The following is a 19,784-nucleotide window of genomic DNA, read 5'->3' as shown; positions in this document are numbered from 1 at the left end:
AGCAGCTCTGGTAGAGTGAGTCCTTATACTCCCTGGGATTTGCTTTCCATGGTGTGAATAGCAAATTCTGATTCCATGAGCAATCCATTTAGAAATGGTCTGTTTTGAAATGGCTTTACCTTGGGAACTTGAAGCATAAGAAACAAACAATTGCTCTGATTTCCTGATGTCCTTGGTTCTGCCCAGGTAAAAACGTAGTTGTCTGTGTAGATCCAAGGAATGTAAGATCCTTTCGCCTTTATTTTGAGGAGTGGGGAAAAAAGTTGGCAAGTGAATAGTTTGATTTAAAGCCACTTTGGAAACCACCTTAGGCATGAAAGTAGGATTAGTCCTTAAAGACACCCTGTCTTGATGAAAAATAATATAAGTTTCCACAGCCATAAGAGCTTGCAACTCTGAAACCCTCCTGGCAGAGGTCAGAGCTAACAGGATGGCTGTCTTCCAAGATAAAAACTTGATGTCAGATGTGGCAGCAGGCTCAAAAGAAGGTAAGGTGAGCTTTTCCAAAACATAGTTGAGATTCCAAGCAGGAATGGGAGGAGATCTAGGGGGCCTTAAGTTCTTAGCTCCTCTGAGAAATTGTCTCATGAGCTGGTGGGAAAAGATAGGAGTGTCTGTATTATAATGAGCAGAAATAGCAGAGGCATGTATCTTTATGGAAGAGAAAGAGAGACCCTTATGTAAGAGGTCTGTCAGGTAAAGTAAAATCTGAGGAATGTTAGGAATAAGAGGAACAGAATCCTGAGCCTGCATCCAGGAACAAAATCTTTTCCATTTTCCTGCATAAGATTTTCTAGTGCTAGGACGTCTGGCTTCTAAAATGAAATCCATAACCTGCCTGGGTAGGAGAGAATGAATCAAAGACCCTGGATTAACCAGGCCGCCAGGCGGAGAGTTTTGACATGGGAGTGTAGAATCTGACCCTGGTGTTGGGACAGAAGGTTTGGAGTCTGTGGTAAAACCCAGGGGGTCTCCAGACAAAGGTTTTTCAGTGTTGGGTTCCAAAACTGTCAAGGCCAATTTGGGGCCATCAAGATTATCATCTTGGGCTTGTCTTGCTTGATCTTTAATAATACCCGTGGAAGAAGAGGAAGAGGCGGAAAGGCATATCCCCGAGAGGTTTCTCCAACTGAATGATAGTGGATCTACTTTCCAAGCTTGATCGTGGAAAGTCCTGGTGCAAAAAATCTGTAGTTGATGATTGAGGTGGGATGCAAAGAGGTCTATGTGAGGACATCCCCAGACTGCTGTAATCATCTTGAATATTTCGGTGTCCAGCATCCATTCGTGTGGATCCGAAAGGTTTCTGCTCAGACTGTCTGCCAGGAAGTTTTGCTTCCCTGGTAGAAACTGTGCTTGAAGGTCCAGATTGCAAGCTAGAGCTGTGTTCCAAAGATCCATGGCTAGTCTGCAAAGGGGATAGGAATGAGATCCCCCTTGCTTGTTTATGTACCACATAACTGTGGTGTTGTCTGTCCGTATCAGTAGTTGTCCTGGTTGTAGAAGATTCCTGAAGGCCAATAGAGCTTTCTGAACGGCTAACATTTCCTTTAAATTGATATGCAGGTGCTTCTGATCCTTTGTCCAAAGGCTCTGCAGACAGTTGCCCTGAAAATGGGCTCCCCATGCATAATCTGAGGCGTCCGTGGTTAATATCTGAGTGGCAGGAGGCATACAGAAGGGTTTTCCTTTGTTTAGAGTACATGCCTTGGACCACCAAAGGAATTCCTTTTGAAGACAAGGCAGGGCGGAGATCAGTATGTCTAAACTGTGGCAATGCTGAGACCATACACTTTTTAGGTACCACTGTATTTTCCTCATATGTAGTCTTGCATATGGTACGAGAAGGATGCAGGAGGCCATGTAACCCAAAGCCTGCAGGAATCTCCTTGCAGATAGCGGAGTTGAAGTTGCCAAGGTTTTGAAAGTTGAAGCCAGCTGTAATCGTTTTTCGTATGTCAGAAATGCCATCTGGGTTGTTGTGTTTAGAGAAGCGCCCAGAAAAATTATCTGCTGTGAGGGTGTCAAATTTGACTTTTTTATGTTTACAGTGAATCCCAGGAACTTGAGAAGATTCTGAACAAACTCTAGATGCTGGAGTAAGACATCCTTGCTGTCTGCCTGAATAAGACATTCGTCCAGATAAGGGTAAATTTGAATTCCCTTGAGTCTGCAATAAGCTACTACTGGAGCCAGGCATTTGGTGAAGACCCTGGGAGCAGTAGACAATCCAAAGGGCAGCGCAGAGAATTGATAGTGCCTCGATCCGGTCTTGAACCCGAGGTATTTTCTGCATTCCTGTCTGATGGGAATGTGTAAATATGCCTCCTTTAAATCCAAAGTTACCATCCATGCATTTTTGGTCAGCATTGGAAGTAGCTGCTGTAGAGTTAAGCATCTTGAATTTTGGTATCTCTAGAAAAGTGTTCAAGACTGACAGATCCAGAATGGGTCTCCATGAATTTTGCTTCCTAGGGACTAGAAAGAGCCTTGAGTAGCCTTGAGTAAAAACCTTGTCCCATCTCTGAAAGTGGAACTAGTTCTATGGCTTTCATAGCCAAGAGAGCTTCCACCTGGTTTAAGGCCTCTGACCATTGATGTTTTGGAAGATCTGGCCATCCGCTTGGCCTTGGTAGGGTATGAAAATGGAATTTGTAACCTCTTGAAACCACATCCAGAACCCACTTGTCTTGGGTTATACGAGTCCAATTTAGGTGAAAAAGAGAAAGTTTTCCTCTGAGAGGGGCTTCCAGGCAAGAAGTTCCTGCAGCCCAACAGAGGGAGTCATTGAGTCTGTTTTCTATGAGCTTGTGACCTGTCTTCTCCTCCCCTAGGGGTGTAAGCAGTCCACTGTCTTGGTCTATAAGAGGCTTGCATTTGAGGCCTACCTCGGGGGCGTCTGTATCTACCCCTCTGAGGCCTGTCTGAATTGGGAAAGGACCATTTTTTTGTAGGCCAATTCCTGCTAAATCTGGGTGGCTGTACTTGTAAGAAATCTTTAACTGTTTGCATGGACTTTGCCTTGTCCTCCATCTTTTTAATCACGTCTTCAGCTTTAGATCCAAATAAAACATTATGCTGAACAGGAGCATCCAATAATTTAGCTTATACTTGATCTGGCAAATTTTGTTCCTTTAACCATGCATGCCTTCTAATTTCTTTGCCAGAGGCAGCAGCCCTACAAGAAGCCTCCAAGGCATCAAATCCACAGTGTAAACCATGCTTCCAAACTTGTTCAGTGGCATGCATTAAGTCATGTAGTTCCTTATCATCTGCACAGGCGGAAATGGAAGTTAGCTTTTGCTTTAAAACAGACAGGAGAAATTGCTGGTATTTCAGCATATGAAACTGACAGTTTAAAGCTCTAATAGATAAAGTAGCAGAAGTGTACACTTTTTTGCCCCATCTTTCTAAAGATCTGGAATCCTTCTCAGGGGGAATGGGGTTTTTAGCAGAAGCGGCCTTAACGCCCTTAGGACCCTGAGAAATGGTTTCAGGGTCAGCAGTAGGGTTCTTGTATAAAAACTGGTGGGAATTAGGAACCCTATAGTATCTGTCTGGCTTAACAGGAGCTGGAGGAAAAGAGTCAGGAGTTAAGTTAGCCTCCGAAAAAGCATCAACAACAATATCCAAAATAGGAGGAATAGCCAGGGGTCTATGTTGGGGAAGAAGAAGAAAATCCCTTAGTCTTTTCTTAGATTCCGAATAGTCCTGTCCTTCCCAGTGGAAATGTTCCCTCATTTCATGCAATGTTTCCCCAAAAGAGAAATCCTCAGGGGGAGAAGCTGAAGGAATGGATTCCTCAGCATCAGAATCCTCATAAGGAGGGAAAGAATATTCCTGGTCAGAAGAGGAAACAGAAGCCTGATCAGAAGAGTCATAATAAACTTCCTGCCTTGGCCTTTTATCAGGAGGGGGATGTGAACCCCTAATCATAGTAAGTAAGTCCTCCGCCATCTTAAGTAACTGTTTCTGGGACATGAGAGCCAGATCAGAAGAGGCCTGGGCTGCAGTCTTTGATTTGGAAGGAGTCTTTGCCTTTGTCTTTGGCTTTGTCTTTATAAGAAGCTGAGTAGGCCTGAAAACCCCTTCGGAAGCCAGTACCTGCACAGCGGCTCCGGACCCATCCGAAGGAGCATTGTCCGAAGGTCCTGCAACAGAAATATTCAAAGGCCTAGTTGGCTCCTCGTGGGAGTCCGTTTCGGCTATCGGTTCCGAAATGGCCGACGACAGGGGCTGCAAAAACGCCTCACTGACGACGGCCAAACCTGAAGCTGGCTCTGCTTGTGCGACATTGTCTAATTTGGACCTCAGAGGCCTGTCTTTGTCCTTGCATCGTTTGTGGACTCCGGTAGCCGGAACCGTATCCGACGACATTTTGTAATTAAAATGCCTACCGAAGTAATGAAAAGCAAAATCATACCTTCGTTTAATATTACGTTGATTGAATCTAGCACAAAACCGACAACTAGCTACGTCGTGGTCAGGGCCTAAGCAAGGAATACAGTAAGAATGAAAATCCTTGAGGTATTTGCTTTCCACATGAAATACAATTATAAACTTTTTCTGACATTGGACTGGAGCAAGAAAAAAGGTTTCCCCAACGGGTTACTTATCTTTGAGTACGAGAAGAAAGTCTTCGGACTGAAGTTTGTTTAGAAAAAATTGTCAGGAGTCAGCCGACCGGCACTTGCGAACTGCTATCACTGCACGGCAAGAAAGACTGGAGAACATGGCGTCGGCTGTCAGCTTTGTACTCCTGGCGCTCTGACGTCAGGGAGCATGGCTGAACAGCCGACGCCGGACCCAGACTTTGGGATTCTGGCCGACCGAGGACTGCCTGCCAGCAGGGGAGAACACTACAGTCATGACTGCAACAGTGAAACATGATGAACATCTGTGTGTGTGTAATCCTCGCACAAGACTAATAACCTGCCCATAAAAAGTACAGAATTTATGATGGAAACAGCAGATGAGGACATCGTTCTTAATGTTGCCTCCCTTTGCCAGATGATGGCATAATCAGCAGAAAAGAGTGGGATGCACTTCAATACAACTCACAACAGATTCAAGATGTTTTCTAACAAAAAGGATGTTCATCCCAGCTTCACTATTCAACCTTCCAGTAACAAAAAATTAATTTTCTGCCAGTATGAAAACTTCAAATCTGTTTGAACAAAGCATGCAAATTTATGTTCATGTTCAACAGAGGAAGGGGAACATCAATGCCTTGCATCCAAAAAGAAGCAAGCACTTCTGATACAGCATCACACCCTGCTTACACATTGTCACATTAATCTATAAAATACATTGTCTGGTCACACAAATCAGCTATACATAAAAACACAGTAAAATATTTACACCACCTTTTCCATCGACGTACCTAAAGTATGAATTGTGTGGAATTTCCTCTCTGTATGACTATAACCAGCATAATTTCCACAGCTTTAAAAAACTTACCTATTATGTAACTTACAACTGTGCAGGTCTCTTTTACCCATTTCGCCAACCATTTGTTTTGGTTAACTTTCATTTTGTTTGATCCTTAATACTCTACAACAGCCAACCTCAAGACAAACACCACATTAACAGCTTCCCTTAATAAATGTGCAAGGAGACCAATTTTCCAACGATGAATCTGTTACTACATACCTGCACCCGAATTGTTTAGTGTATGTTTTATGAGGAAATGTACTTGCATTGCAAGCACTTCATGGTGCTGTAATTCTGACCATATTTTCTACGTTTTACTTTATGTAACTAAGCTGTTGCCGAAAATTAACCCTAACAGACAATTCTACTAACTTGTATGGACACAAGAAAACAGTTCTGCAATATTCTTCTCAGTGTCCAAGAACAAAATATAAAATATGGAAGTTAGCATCCAAGTTTGCTAAAGTCATCTTCAAAAAAGTGTTACTTGTACATTTTCATCTGGTTTATACAGTTTAATTAGGAACAGCAGCAAGTTTTCACCTGGTTTAAACCTTAGCTGGGAACAGCAGTGCATTTCTTATGTATACTAATCCAGCAGTTTAATAACTGCTGCTACATAACAGGACTGCTCCTTATGCAGATGTAACAAACAGCTTTTCTACACAGTCAAAACATTTACGTTTAAATTATAATCAATTTGAATGCGACTGCTCAAAAATCACTTCTCTTTAAAATAATAATGGGGTGACATTCACCAACATCAAATTTCAATGCAAAGCAAAGGGGAAAGAATTTAAAAGAACCATTGTTTTTTTATACAGAATTAAAGTAAAAGTTCTGGATTAGTCTGTCCTGTACACTAGCAGTCCCCAACCATGGGGTTGTGGATCATTTGCTACTAGGCCACACTCATACAGAAACTTTTAGGCAGGGAGTGAAACAAAAAAGTGAATGTGTGTATGTTTTGTGTGTGTGTGTGTGTGTTTGTGTTTATGTTTCTGTCTGTGTGTGTGTGTGAGTGAATGCGTGCATGCAAGCAGAAATGTATGTGTGTGTGAAAGCAGAAGAGACTCTTTGCGAGTATGAGAGAGTGAACAATGAGATCTATCTTGTGGTTATTTTATACTTGCTAAGCAGCACTTTTGCTGTTGAGAGAGTGTAAAATAAAAACAAATGAAACAGACAAACTTGTGAGTGTATATATATATATTTGCATGAGTTAGTGAATGCATGCATGAAAGCATAACAGTGTGCGTGTGTGTGTGTGTGTGTGTGTGTGTGTGTGTGTGTGTGTGTGTGTGTGTGTGTGTGCTTGAGAGAGAGAGAGAAGATTGTGAGCGATCCCTGGCAGCAGCACCAATTAAAAGGTTTGCGTACCTCTCGATCATACCTCCAACCTCTCACACAATTAATCTGGACACAGCCCACAGCTCTCAATCTCTGGGCACATAAAATCTGGACAGCGCCAAAAATAATAGGGGGACAAAGCTCCAAAAGTAGGGACTAATTTTAAATATGGCTCTTATAAACTTAGAAAGTTGACAGAATGCAAGTTATTGTGTTAGCATGCATTCTCTGAATGATATGATGTCTGAAACTCAAATGTCTGTCGCTATATAATTATTTCAATCCTTACTTATTCTCCACAAAAATCCAGAAAAAACACAATTTTTATGAGGAACAGACCAAAAACATGATGCAAAATTCTGGACATTCTATGAAAAGCAAGAGAGTTGAGAGGTAAGACAGAACCATAAATAGAGACAGATTTTAAATATTGCTCTTATAAACTTAAAAATTTGCTAGTTTCACGAAAAGGTTTCCATTAGGTTTTCTACCTCTCGACCATACCTCTCAATCTCTCACATAATAAATCTGGACAGAGCCACAAATCATGACAAATTTTAAATAATGCTGTTTTCAACTTAGAAAGTTGCTAGATTCAGAATAACGTTTCCATTTGGTTTGCAAATCTCTTGCTCATACCTCTTAACCTTGAGCGGAATAAATCTGGACAGAGCCACAAATAGGGACGGATTTTAAATATTGCTCTTATAAATTTAGAAAGTTGTTGGAATAAGCACTGAAAACTGCTTCCATTTCCAACATCTTATCTTTGTGAAGCTGGGTTTTCTGCAAGGACAACAACCAAAACAATATTATGGAGTAGAATGGGCATAAGGAACACACTTTGGGCGTCATGGTCTCCCATCACTCCTAGATGGGGCCATCTCATTGCAGGGAAACAAGGTCAGGGCTCCCATTGATTCTGTGTTATGGTGAGTTGCATTTATTATGCACTTCACTACACTTTATTGTTATGCACGTGCAATGGCCAGTTTGTGGAAAATTGTCCAAAATGAAACTGGTTCTTGGTGTAAACAAGGCTGGAGACCTCTGCTGTGCACCAATCCCCAACAACTCAAAAAAAATATTATAACTTGAAGAAAGTTGATATCAAAGTCCAGCTAAAAAAGAAAGCTTACTTCTCTGATGTGGTTCTATATCAAACTTAGAAGACCGAAAATGATGAATGCAAAGTCTCTCATAACAGAAGCTGCATAATGGCTTGCCCTAAGAAAACATTTAAGGTTCACTGCTGCTCATTACAAAACGGCTTAAGAAGTGAGGCTTTGCTTATCCCATTGCAATACCCATATTATTTTCAGCCTTTAGGCCTGGCTTTCTATGACAAAAAATGATGTGCACCATTTAAGTAACACTGTTACATGCTGACTAATTAACCTTTTATAACTGAACCTGAAGTGCCACAAATCTGCATTTAACTTATTAAAATATAACTTACTGATTAATTGAAACACTAGAGATGGCAGTTAATCAATGTGAAGAAAAGAAATCCGTACCATAACTTTAATAGGGCAGTGCTGGACATGGAACAATATAAACGTGCTTTACTTATCAGTAACCCAAGCAATACTACACATGTAATTCCTCAAACAAACTGGTACTGTTTTGCTGCTTTCATACTCGGATGCTTTATATTCACACTGTAGTAATGCACAGCAACTGAATCCCAGCAGATGTATCTGATGTGGTTCAAGGTTCATAAGGGAACAATAACAAACCTGCTTTAATAAATATTCAGTTTCAGTCAATACTTCTCTGATAGTATTTACCTTCTTTTAATGTTGGTGAAAAAGCCTGCCATTTTAAAGAAGCTATTAAAACTCCATGTTCTCTGCTAATACTGTCACTTCCTAGTATTTGGAGGAGCAGCTAAACAGTGGCTTTAGTAGTGCTAATTAATAGAATATTTATGTCTAGCCTAAAAATGAAGGTATGTTTTACATGTAAAATGAGTGGTTACTCTTGGGACTAAGAAAAACAGTTGTTGAACCAAAGCAAGGCAGAGTCATGACGTTTTCCCCAGTTTTATATTTGGTGTCAGAATAAGGCAGACTCATGAAAGCAAAGTTAAGACCTTCTTGAAGTAAGAAGGTACAGAAGCCACCTTCTTATACATATGTATACTTGAAACATGACCTTTAGTGTAGAGGGAAAAAAAGAGAGAAATCCACTACCTGATCCCACAGGCAACTTGGTAAGGTGTAGTCCTCCACGATTCACCATCAACTTGTTTACCATCAGGTAGGGTGATTTTAATAGGCTTGGACTCCTTTGATGATTTTTCTGCTAGGTTACTGTCATGTTCAGCTTTCAGTTTTTTATACAGTTCCAAACGTTCATTTATATATACAGGCCATGGGTTCAGCTAAACACAAGTGAAAAGAAACAATTAATACACTACAAAATGTTTCAGGTTCTTTATATATGGTAATAGCACGCATGCATTTTATAGGTTAAGAAAAGTATACTTGACTATCTGTAGTTTTTATGTTATTTGATATATAGGTAACCACACCATATCATAGACTTTTTAAAACAGCAAAATCGATGAAGATATAAATACAATGGCAAGTTTCACTAAAAAGCCTAATCAAAAGACTTGGATGTGCCACCAACTTTTTTCTCCCCTATATCTCATCTTTAATATCAAAAAGCTGCACCTTCTCTCATGACAGTCTAACCTCCTGGCACTCATGTTTTTGATCCATTCACACGTCAACAATCATCCTGAAGTCTGTTTACCCTAAACAACTTCCAACTTCTGTAGATGCCTATTATCTTGCAGCCCTATGTCCATTATTCACCAACCAGCACATTTTAAATTAGTTCCTTTTTCATCCAACTCCCGGAGCAATCGGATACACCTAGTAAACACTGCTTAAATGACTGCTCTATCAATGCTTCAAAAACTCTTCTCACTTTCCTGTAGCATCTACATTCCACATCCTTCTTATTTGTTAAAAGACAAGAAATACTCAACATGTCCATGCATAACGAATACCACCGAATAATGCATTACATCTTTATACGTGCAGTTGGAATTTTACAGAAACCAGTCCCTAATCCGAGCTATACAGCAAGATTAATGAATTACTCCACTATGTACAATAAGTACAAGACCAGATGACATAATGGTTAAGGTGCTCACCTCCCATGCACAAGGTACAAAGTTTGATCCTGACCTCCGGCCAATGGCCGTTTTGAGTTTGTATGTTCTCCCTGTGTATCTGCGGGGTTCTTCCCACCTTCAAAAAACAAACGAGTGTTTCCATCTCAAATGCACCAATGAATGGAGCGGTGAGCAGCGCCAGACTCTACATGATGCCCTATAGAGGGAAGAGTTGTATAGCCCAACCACTTTGAGCATATACTGTGGTGCGCAATATCCTCAAGATAGGAGATGACTCACAGACTGCATGCCGTGCCAGGACTAGCCACTTGACAAGTGTTAAATACATCTCTAGGTGATTCGATCATGTTGACTAATGTTGCCAAGTGTGCATGGGTATTTGCCAGTGATAAGTGGGTTGAGGGGACTGAAGATCCGGCCTTCTCTGACCCATGCCAGGGACCCATGCTAAATGGTGGGAGAGGTGTATGTGCTCCTATTGGCCATCCAGTGTTCAGTTTTCCAGCCTGGCTTACCTAGCTCTAAGCGAAAGCTGGATGTAAAATCAATCAACCTGCCAAACATAAACTAAGAATTGCTACACTCAATGTAGGGTCACAGAGGATGTAGATTAGAAGTGGATGACAAGATGGTACAGAGGAGGATGGGCATCCTATGCATCCAAGAGACAAGATGGAAGGGCAATGCAGCAAAGACACTTTGCTTGGGATCCAGAGTCTACTACTCAGGAGGAGGACAAGCTAGAAATGGTGTGGGAATTGTGGTGAGAGAGACTGAAGGATATCGTCAGAATTAGTGACAGACTTATGGCAATCACACTTCAGTGTAAGGGCAGGGTTCATAATCTCAGCCTATGCCCACAGCAGGGTTGCGATAGTGAGGAAGAGTGCATTCATACAGCAGCTGCAGGACCTACTAAATAAAGCAGGACAACATGAACTAGTGTTGATAATGGATTACTTGAATGCACATATCGAGACAGACAGAACAGGATAAGAGGGTGTGCCTGGGTCCACATGAGTGGGGCAACTGGAATAAAGGAGGAGAAGCCATTCTAGACTTTTGTCTGGCAAATGGCATGACAGCAGCCAAAACATGGTTCAGAAAGAGAGAGAGTCACAAAATCACATAAAAAAGAGTGGCCAACATGCAACTCGGGTAGACTTCCTCCAAATAAGGAAAGGGCACTGGAATAGAATTAATGATTGCAGAGTCATTCCCAGTGAAACAGTCAGCCCAAAGAATAAAGCACTGGTTGCCACAGTCAGAGAAGGCAACAAAGTCAGAGACCAGGCTGAAGACCTGGAAGTTGACTGGAGAGAAAGTACAACAGTTAAAGGAATTTTTCAGGACTCTAAGACTCCAAGCAGCAGAGGAAACAGGTGGCGCTGAAGAAGAATGGCACAGCCTCAAAAAGTACAGTTTTGTACCTACCATAAATGTAGATGTTCGGGGATCCACATTGCTGCAGTCCTAACTATTGGGTAGTCCGCTGTCCAGTCGGCCCGAATACCAAAGTATATGGCTGACGTCGGTCAGGGCGCATTAGACTGACGTCAGTACGTCAGGGTACTAATGCGCATGACCGACGTCATATCCTCAGTCTTTTCTTGCCCCAGATGTCAGAAGACCCTGAAAAGATAAGGCCAAAACCAAAAACTCCCAAAATACCTGCACCAAAAATATATATATACAATATATACACAATTAGCAGAATATAACCTCACCTACACAACCACCCCTAAACACAGAGGGAAGGAGGGAGGGTAAATTGGACTGCAGCAATGTGGATCCTCGAACATCTACATTTATGGTAGGTACAAAACTGTACTATGTTCTTCATTCCACATTGCTGCAGTCCTAACTATTGGGTAGAATCCCAAAGCAGAGGTAAGGGAGGCTGGCAAATCATAAGGAAGCAGGAACTGACAACATGCCTTGCAAAATAGCTGTGGCAAAACCAGCCCTAGACTTAGAGTAGAGAGGAAGGTGATAATGCTTAGAGAAAGTATGCACTGAACTCCAAGTAGCTGCCTCCAAAATATCCTTAGTTGCCACCCCCCTTAGAAATGCTGTGGAAGTGGCAGTAGCCCTAGTGGAATGAGGCCTAATCCCAGCTGGAATCTCCTTGCCATGATGGGAATAACAAAAAATAATGCAACACCCAATCCACCTAGAAATAGTTTGTTTTGACACAGGCCTGCCCTTTGAACTCAAAGCAAAAGAAACAAACAACTGCTGAGACTGCCTAAAATCCTTAGTCCTGCTCAAATAATAACGCAATAGCCTGTGTACATCTAAAGTGTGCAAAATCTTTTCCCCTTTATTTTGGGGATCTGCATAAAAGGTAGGCAAATGAATAGTTTGGTTTAAAGCCACACTAGAAACCACCTTAGGCATAAAGGAAGGATTAGTACGTAAAGATACCCTATCCTTATGAAAAATCAAAAAGGCTTCACTGCAATAAGGGCCTGCAACTCAGAAACCCTTCTTGCAGAAGTAATGGCCAACAAAAAAGCAGTCTTCCATGACAAGTATTTCAATTCAGCAGTAGCCGCAGGCTCAAAAGGTTGTAGAGTAAGTTTCTCCAACACAAAATTGAGATCCCAAGCAGGAGTAGGAGCTCTACGTGGGGGTCTTATATTCTTTGCCCCTCTAAGAAATTGCTTGAACAAAGGATGCGAAAACAATGGTGGGTCACAATCATAGTGAGCTGAAATTGCTGCAGCATGAATCTTAATGGAAGAGAAAGACAAACCTTTGTCCAGTAACTCAGTAAGATATTGAAGAGCCACACTCAAATTTGGCTCAGTAATCTCCAAATTGTTTGCTGCACTCCAAAACAAAAATCTCTTCCATTTTTCTGCGTACACTTTCCTTGTACTAGGTCGTCTGGCTTCCATAATCACATTTAAAACTTGTTGAGGAAGAAGACCTGCTGTCTTTCAAAACAGAATATGCCAGGCTGTTAGATGTAGAGAGTGAAGCTTGACATTGAGCAGATGACCGTCCCTCTGAGACAACAGGTGTGGAATCAAGGGTAAAGGCCATGGAGGCTTCCTTACCAGACTCCTCAGTAATGGGTACCAGTGCTGCCGAGGCCAATCTGGAGCTATTAAAATCATCCTTGGCTTGTCTTGTCTGACCTTTAGAAGCACCTTTGGAAGAAGAGGCAGAGGTGGAAAGGCATACACATGAAGATTTTTCCAACTGAAAGAAAGAGCATCCACTTTCCAAGCTGTGTGATGAAATCCCTTCGTGCAAAACTTTGGCAGCTGGTGGTTTAGTGGAGAAGCGAACAGATCTATGTCTGGAGTTCCCCATGACACTGTCAGTTTTTGAAATACATGAAGATCCAGTTTCCACTCGTGGGGATCCATGATTTGTCTGCTTAATACATCTGCTAAGGAGTTCTGTGCTCCTGGCAGAAACCTTGCCTGAAGAGTTAGTTGCAGACTGAGCGCAGTCTCCCATAAAATCATTGCTTGTCTGCACAATGGGTAAGAATGTGTTCCCCTTGTTTGTTGATGTACCACATGACAGTTGTGTTGTCTGTTAGAATCAACACCTGCCCTGGAAGAAGTAACTCCTTGAAAGCAATTAATGCAAACTGAACTGCTAACATCTCTTTCATGTTGATATGTAGATGCTGTAGTCTGGCAGGCCACTTGTCTTGTATCCACTTTCCATTTAGATGAGCTCCCAAGCAATATCTGAGGCATCTGTCGTTAGAATCTGACTTGCCTCTGGCCGGGTCACAGAGAGTCCCTTGTTTAGGTGACATTCCTGAGCCCACCACAAAAATTCCTTTTGAATGCAAGGTATTATTTGAATGACAGTGTCCAAATCCTGGCAGTGCTGTGTCCACAGATTTTTGAGATACCATTGTAGCTTCCTCATATGCAGTTTGGCATTGGGAAGCACCAGAATACAAGATGCCATGAACCCTAAGGCTTGAAGGACTGTCCTTGCAGTCAGCCCGGACTGAAGAGATAGATGATGGAAGTAACTGGAAAGATTCTTTTGTTTGTCCGGGGTTAAAAGGCCATCTGGGCTGCTGTATTCAGTCTCACACCCAGAAAGCACATGTCTTGAGAGGGTACTAGACTGGACTTTATTTCGTTCACAGAATACCCTAGGCATCTTAGCACTGCTATGACATATTCCAGATGCTGTAGAAGATCTTCTTTTCTTGAGCCAGAATCAGGCAGTCGTCCAAGTAAGGATAGATTTGGATTCCTTTTAGCCTGAAGTAAGCTATCACTGGAGCCAGAACCTTTGTGAATACTCTGGGCAGTAGATAAGCCAAAGGGCAATGCAGAGAACTGATAATGAGAATTTCCAGCTCGAAACGCAGATACTTCCTGCAACTTAGTCTTATTGGCACATGAAGGTAAGCTTCCTTGAGATCTAAAGTTACCATCCAGTGATCTTTGCCCAGCAGAGGTAAAAGCTGTTGTAACGTCAACATTTTGAACTTGGGAATGTCCAGATAAGTGTTGAGGATAGATAAATCCAGAATTGGTCTCCACGTGTTCCCCTTCTTTGGTACTAGGAACAGGCGAGAATAAAATCCTAGGCCCCTTTCCGGCACAGGAACTGACTGAATGGCCCCTATTTGGAGCAACAGAGAAATTTGCTTGTGAGCCTCTGTTCTTTGAAGAGGAGGAATGTCTGGCATGCCTTTGAAAGGAGGCAAGGTATGGAAATAAAACCTGTAACCGTGGTGAATAATATCCAGAACCCATCTGTCTTGGGTAATTAAATCCCAATTTTCTTTGAAAAGAGACAGCCTTCCTCCCAAAGGTGCTGCCAGGCGAGAACGTGCTGGCAGCTGAAAAGGCAGGTCATTGGGTCTGCTTACGAAAGGACTGACCCCTGCCCTCACCAGAAGTCTGAGCAGGGGAACTCCCTGTCCTAGGCCTAAAAGAACCCTGAGCTCTGCCCCTACCACGTCTAGACCTACCCCTAGACTGGGAATCATAAGCAGGATAAGTCCATCCCTTAGTAGGCCAATTTCTACTAAACTTCGGAGGCTGCACCTGCAAAAAATCTTTAACAGGTTGCATAGACTTAGCCTTGTCCTCCATTTTCTTCAAAACTGCTTCCACAGGCGAACCAAACAACACATCAGACTGTAAAGGAGCATCCAAAATCCTTGTCTTAACATGCTCAGCTAAATTCTGATCTCTCAGCCAGGCGTGCCTACGAAGAACAGAACCAGTGGCAGCCACCCTGGAGGAGGCCTGCACAGCATCAAAACCACACTGCAAGGAATGTTTACCCACCTGTTCAGACACATGAACTAAATCCTGCAACTCTTTACACTCAATACCTTCAGCCAGAGCATCCACCTTAGATTTCAACTGTGAAAGAAGATAATTCTGATATTTTAACATGTGAAACTGACAATTCCAAGCCCTCATGGCTAAAGTGGAAGAAGTATACACTTTCTTTCCCCATCTATCCAAAGCCCTTGCCTCTTTATCAGGAGGGACAGGATTTTTAACAACTGAGGCCTTCACACCTTTAGGCCCCTGAGAGACAGTTTCTGGGTCTGCCCTAGGACTCTTAAAAGATACTTATGAGCTTCAGGCACCCTATAATACCTATCCGGTTTAACTGGGGCAGGAGGCAAAGAATCAGGATTCAGGGAAGCCTCTGCAAACACATCTTCCACCACATTCAAAACAGGAGGTATAGCTAAAGGCCTATGCTGGGGTAAAACAAGAATTCCCTAAGCCTTTTCCTGGAATCAGAGAAATCTTGACCTTCCCATTTAAAATGCTCCCTCATGGAATGCAGAGTCTCTGAAAATGAAAAATCCTCAGGAGGAGAAGCAGAAGGAGTAGAATCATCCACATCAGAATCAGAATAAGGAGGGTACTCCTGCAAGTCTTCAGCCGAAGACTCAAGCCTCGAGCATTGCTCAAAACTCTCAAACTCAGGTTCCACCCTAGGCCTCTTATCAGGAGGGGCATAGAACCCCTAATCATAGTAATCAAATCCTCTGCCATTTTAAGCATATGTTTCTTAGGCAAAGATCCTGAAGCACTAGGAGAAACCCCCACAGAAGCTAAACTTGGCCTGCCCCTCAAAGAAGCCTTGGAAACTGAAGGGAGGCTCTAACCACCTTAGGAAGAGAAGGAAGAACAGCCACCGGAGAAGCCCCCTCAGCCTGGCCTACTTCCTGAGAGGATACATCCTGTAACAGTAAAGTCTCTCCCTGAGACTCCAAAGAGACACCTGGCAAAACCTCCGGCTCCACTGAGCCTTCCAAAGAACCGGCGTCTGGGACTGTTGGGTCCTCCACCTAGGCTTTGCTGCTTTATCTTTGCGTTTTTAGCGAAGCGGCCGGAGCATCCGGCGGCATTTTATAATTACAACGCTTCCCAAACACTAACCTGGCACAGTCTAACCTTCTCTTAATAGTGCGTTTGTTAAATCTAGCACAAGAGCGGCATCCAACAACGTCGTGCTCAGGCCCTAAACAAGGTATACACAAAGTATGGTAATCCCTATGAGGTATCTGTTTCCCACAAGAAATACAGTTATTCACTTTTTCTGACATCCGGTTAAATACTGAGGCAAGAAAAAACAAAATATTCCCCAACGGGGTACTTAGCCAACTTTGATTCGGTCTGAAACTCTGACTTCAGAAACTTTCAGAACGCCAACCTGCACTCGCAAAATTGCTTCTGCATCGGACCATGCGGCAAAAAAGACTGAGGATATGACGTCGGTCATGCGCATTAGTACCCTGACGTACTGACGTCAGTCTAATGCGCCCTGACCGACGTCAGCCATATACTTTGGTATTCGGGCCGACTGGACAGCGGACTACCCAATAGTTAGGACTGCAGCAATGTGGAATGAAGAACATCAACACGTGTGAGGACTACAGAACAGATATGAGACAGAGTGAGGTATGGAAATAAGGTACAAAAGGAAAGCTGGTGGAGGAATGCAGAAGTCCAGGAAGTCATCAAAAGAACGTAGTAGTGCAGGAAAAAATGGGTGACAGGAAAGATGGACCAGGCTAGGAAGGAATATTGGTTGGCTAACAAAAATACTAAGAAAGTAGTTCTAGTAGCAAAGAACAGGGCATCGGAGGCACTCCACCAGCTTCTGGAAAGTGACTCAGTAGAAGGCACAAAGAAACAATATCATGTTGCAAGATAAAAAAAAGATAAAGAAGACAGACTCCCTTCATAAGGATGCCAGCAACAACCTGATCACCAGTCCACAGCCCCTCTAAGGCAGATGGAAGGAGTAACCAGCAGCTTCTGAATGAAGAAAACTCCACAGAAGCTATACTGCCCCAGATACATCTTACAATGAGAAAAGAGGAGCCCACCGTAGAAGAAGTAAGAATAGCACAAAGGAAAATGAAGTCAGGGAAAGCAGCACACTCACAGCAGATATGATAAAGATGCTGGGTGAAATAGGGGGAAAATGGCTCCTGAGGGTACTCATAGCAGTGCGGAGAGAAAGGTGTATCCCAGATGATTGGAGAATAAGCATGCTTGTGTCAGTGTACAAGAACAAAGTGGACATCCCTAACTGTGGGCTGTACAGAGGTATCATACTCCTGTCACAATGCACAAAAGTTCTGAAGAAATTAATATGCAGAGTAGTAGAAAGTAAGATCGGAGATGAGCAGTTCAGATTCAGATCAGGATGCATCACAACTGACTGGATGTTTGCAGTGAGAAAGATAGTTGAGAAGCTAGAGATGAGGAAAGAGTCCAACTGTGCATTCCTAGACATTTAGAAAGCAAATGACAAGGTCCCAAGAAAGCTGATTTGGGCAGTACTGCAGTGGTTCGAAGTCCCATAAACATTGGTAGAATCAGTCAGGCTACATACAGGGACCCAATAACTGAAGTATGAACAGCATTTGGCCTCACAGAAGGGTTCCCAGTGGAAGTGAGTGGACAGCAGGGTTTAGCTCTGAGCCCACTGCCTTTCATACTGGTAATGGACTACATTAGCAAACAGGTCAGAGGGGAAAAATAAACAAAGTTGCTGCATGCAGACAATGTGGCATTACAGGCAAACTCTGAGCAAAAATTGCAGTTTTGCATTCCATTCCCTTATCCTTTGCTGAAGGCACATGGGATGAAACTAAGCACAGATAAGACAGTTGTAATGGCAGCAAACTGGGGAAATCAGAAGCTGAGAACTGAGATAGAAGGGGAAGATGGTGGAACAGGTTAACAGCTTCAAGTATTTGGGAGAGGTGGTTGAAGGGAGGGGAAGTCTGAATGAAGAGGTCAAAGCTAGAATCAGAGGGGCTGTAGCCAACTGGCATGGAGTGTCAGGTATAGTGTATGACAGAAGAATGCCAAAGAAGCTGTAAATTAAGGTGTACAAAAAAAAAGGTGTGACCAATACTACTATATGGCACAGAAATCTGGGCAGTAAAGGCAAAGCAGATGAGAAAGCTAGATGTAATGGAAATTAAGTGCCTGAGGAGGGAGGTAGCATACACATTATGGGACAGACGAAGAAATGAAGACATGAGAGCAGAAGCCAAAGTAGCGTCAATTGCAGAAAAGTTCATAGAGAACAGATCATGGTGGTTCAGTCCCATGTGCAGAAAAGCAGAACACAATCAGGTGAAGAAGATGCGAGACACACAGCAAGAAGTAAGAGAAAACTAGGGTGCCCACCAAAGAGGTGCCTGGATTGTGTGAGAGAAGATCTACGACAGTCAGACCAGAGTTGAAAAAGACAGAAGTCTGTCATTAAATCAAGACAGATGGCGACTGCCGACAGTTAATACGACACCCCAACTCCATGTAGAAAGTGGGAAGGAGAAGGTTGATGATGATAAAACTACCTAATAAAATACATAGTAGCTGTGTACGAGTATGTGATACAGATACTAATGCAATCTCTTGGGTACTCACTGAAACTCAAGGAGTGTACCTAGAATTCCTGGAATAGTAGAAAAGAAAGCGCAGGGGGGGGATTACCCTTAATCTGAAGTACAGCAATCTCTAGTTAGTGCAGATAAGTAGAAGGGGTACAGACAGGGTTGACTCCCCCATATCAAGGGATTAAAAGACCAAAAGCATAACATAAAGAATCTTTAAAGGTGTTAAACAGCAAATTTAAGGTTTGCTGGTTCTTGTTTGACCTGCAATGTAACTTTAAGACATGGAAAATAGGACTTGCATCTTGTCCAGTGAAACATACCCTCGGAGACTCATATCCTCTGAGATTCCAAGCCATTTTTCAGTCAGATGATGAGTGAAGTAAGTAGTAAGGCAATTAAAAGACAGCTACAAACTTCACATAGAGAGTAACTATGCAATACAAAAGCAACAAAAAGCTGCAGAGTTTACACACACAGTAGCAATGAACAGAAGAACCACAGCTACATATTTTACAAACACAGTAGTACAACACAAAAAGAACTAAACCAACTGCAGACACTTCACACACACATAAGCAGTGCAACACAAGACAAATAAAACTACAGACCTACATACAAGTCGCAGTTCAATACTAAAACTAAACACAACTATGGATTCCACTAACACAGTAACCATGCAACACACAGACACACACAAACCAGAGTGTTATGTACTCACAATAAATGACGGATCCAAGTTGTCTTTTCATGCAGTTCAACCTTTGGATTTTTGGATCTGACCTCAGAGCCTTTTAGAAGCTGTGACTCCAGGGCCCTGACTCCTCCCCTACCCACAACTCTTTTCTTTTTCTCCAGATATTTCAGAATGAGTTTGCCTATTTATCAAGAAGTACATTTTTAAAAGAAACACCTGATAACCTATACCTGGACATGACAAAAAAAATGGCAACCAACAAAAGTTGTATA

At 42.5% G+C, this 19,784-nt stretch overlaps 1 protein-coding gene across 1 annotated transcript in view; it reads right to left on the bottom strand.

Annotated features, from left to right (window-relative positions):
- TARS1 (threonyl-tRNA synthetase 1) overlaps positions 1–19,784 on the bottom strand; it is a 767,350-nt gene that overhangs the window by 685,739 nt on the left and 61,827 nt on the right. Inside the window, exon 3 of the mRNA XM_044073446.1 lies at positions 8,979–9,169. Within this exon, the coding sequence (XP_043929381.1) occupies positions 8,979–9,169 (191 nt within the window). The remainder of the gene's footprint in view (positions 1–8,978; positions 9,170–19,784) is intronic.

The sequence above is a fragment of the Protopterus annectens genome, chromosome 1.part1 (genome assembly GCF_019279795.1).
Source record: "Protopterus annectens isolate FY-2018-M chromosome 1.part1, PAN1.0, whole genome shotgun sequence".
In the NCBI taxonomy this organism is placed as follows: Eukaryota; Metazoa; Chordata; order Ceratodontiformes; family Protopteridae; genus Protopterus; species Protopterus annectens.
The sequence above is the reverse complement of the archived record's forward strand: the minus strand, read 5'-3'. Positions and strand labels throughout refer to the sequence as shown.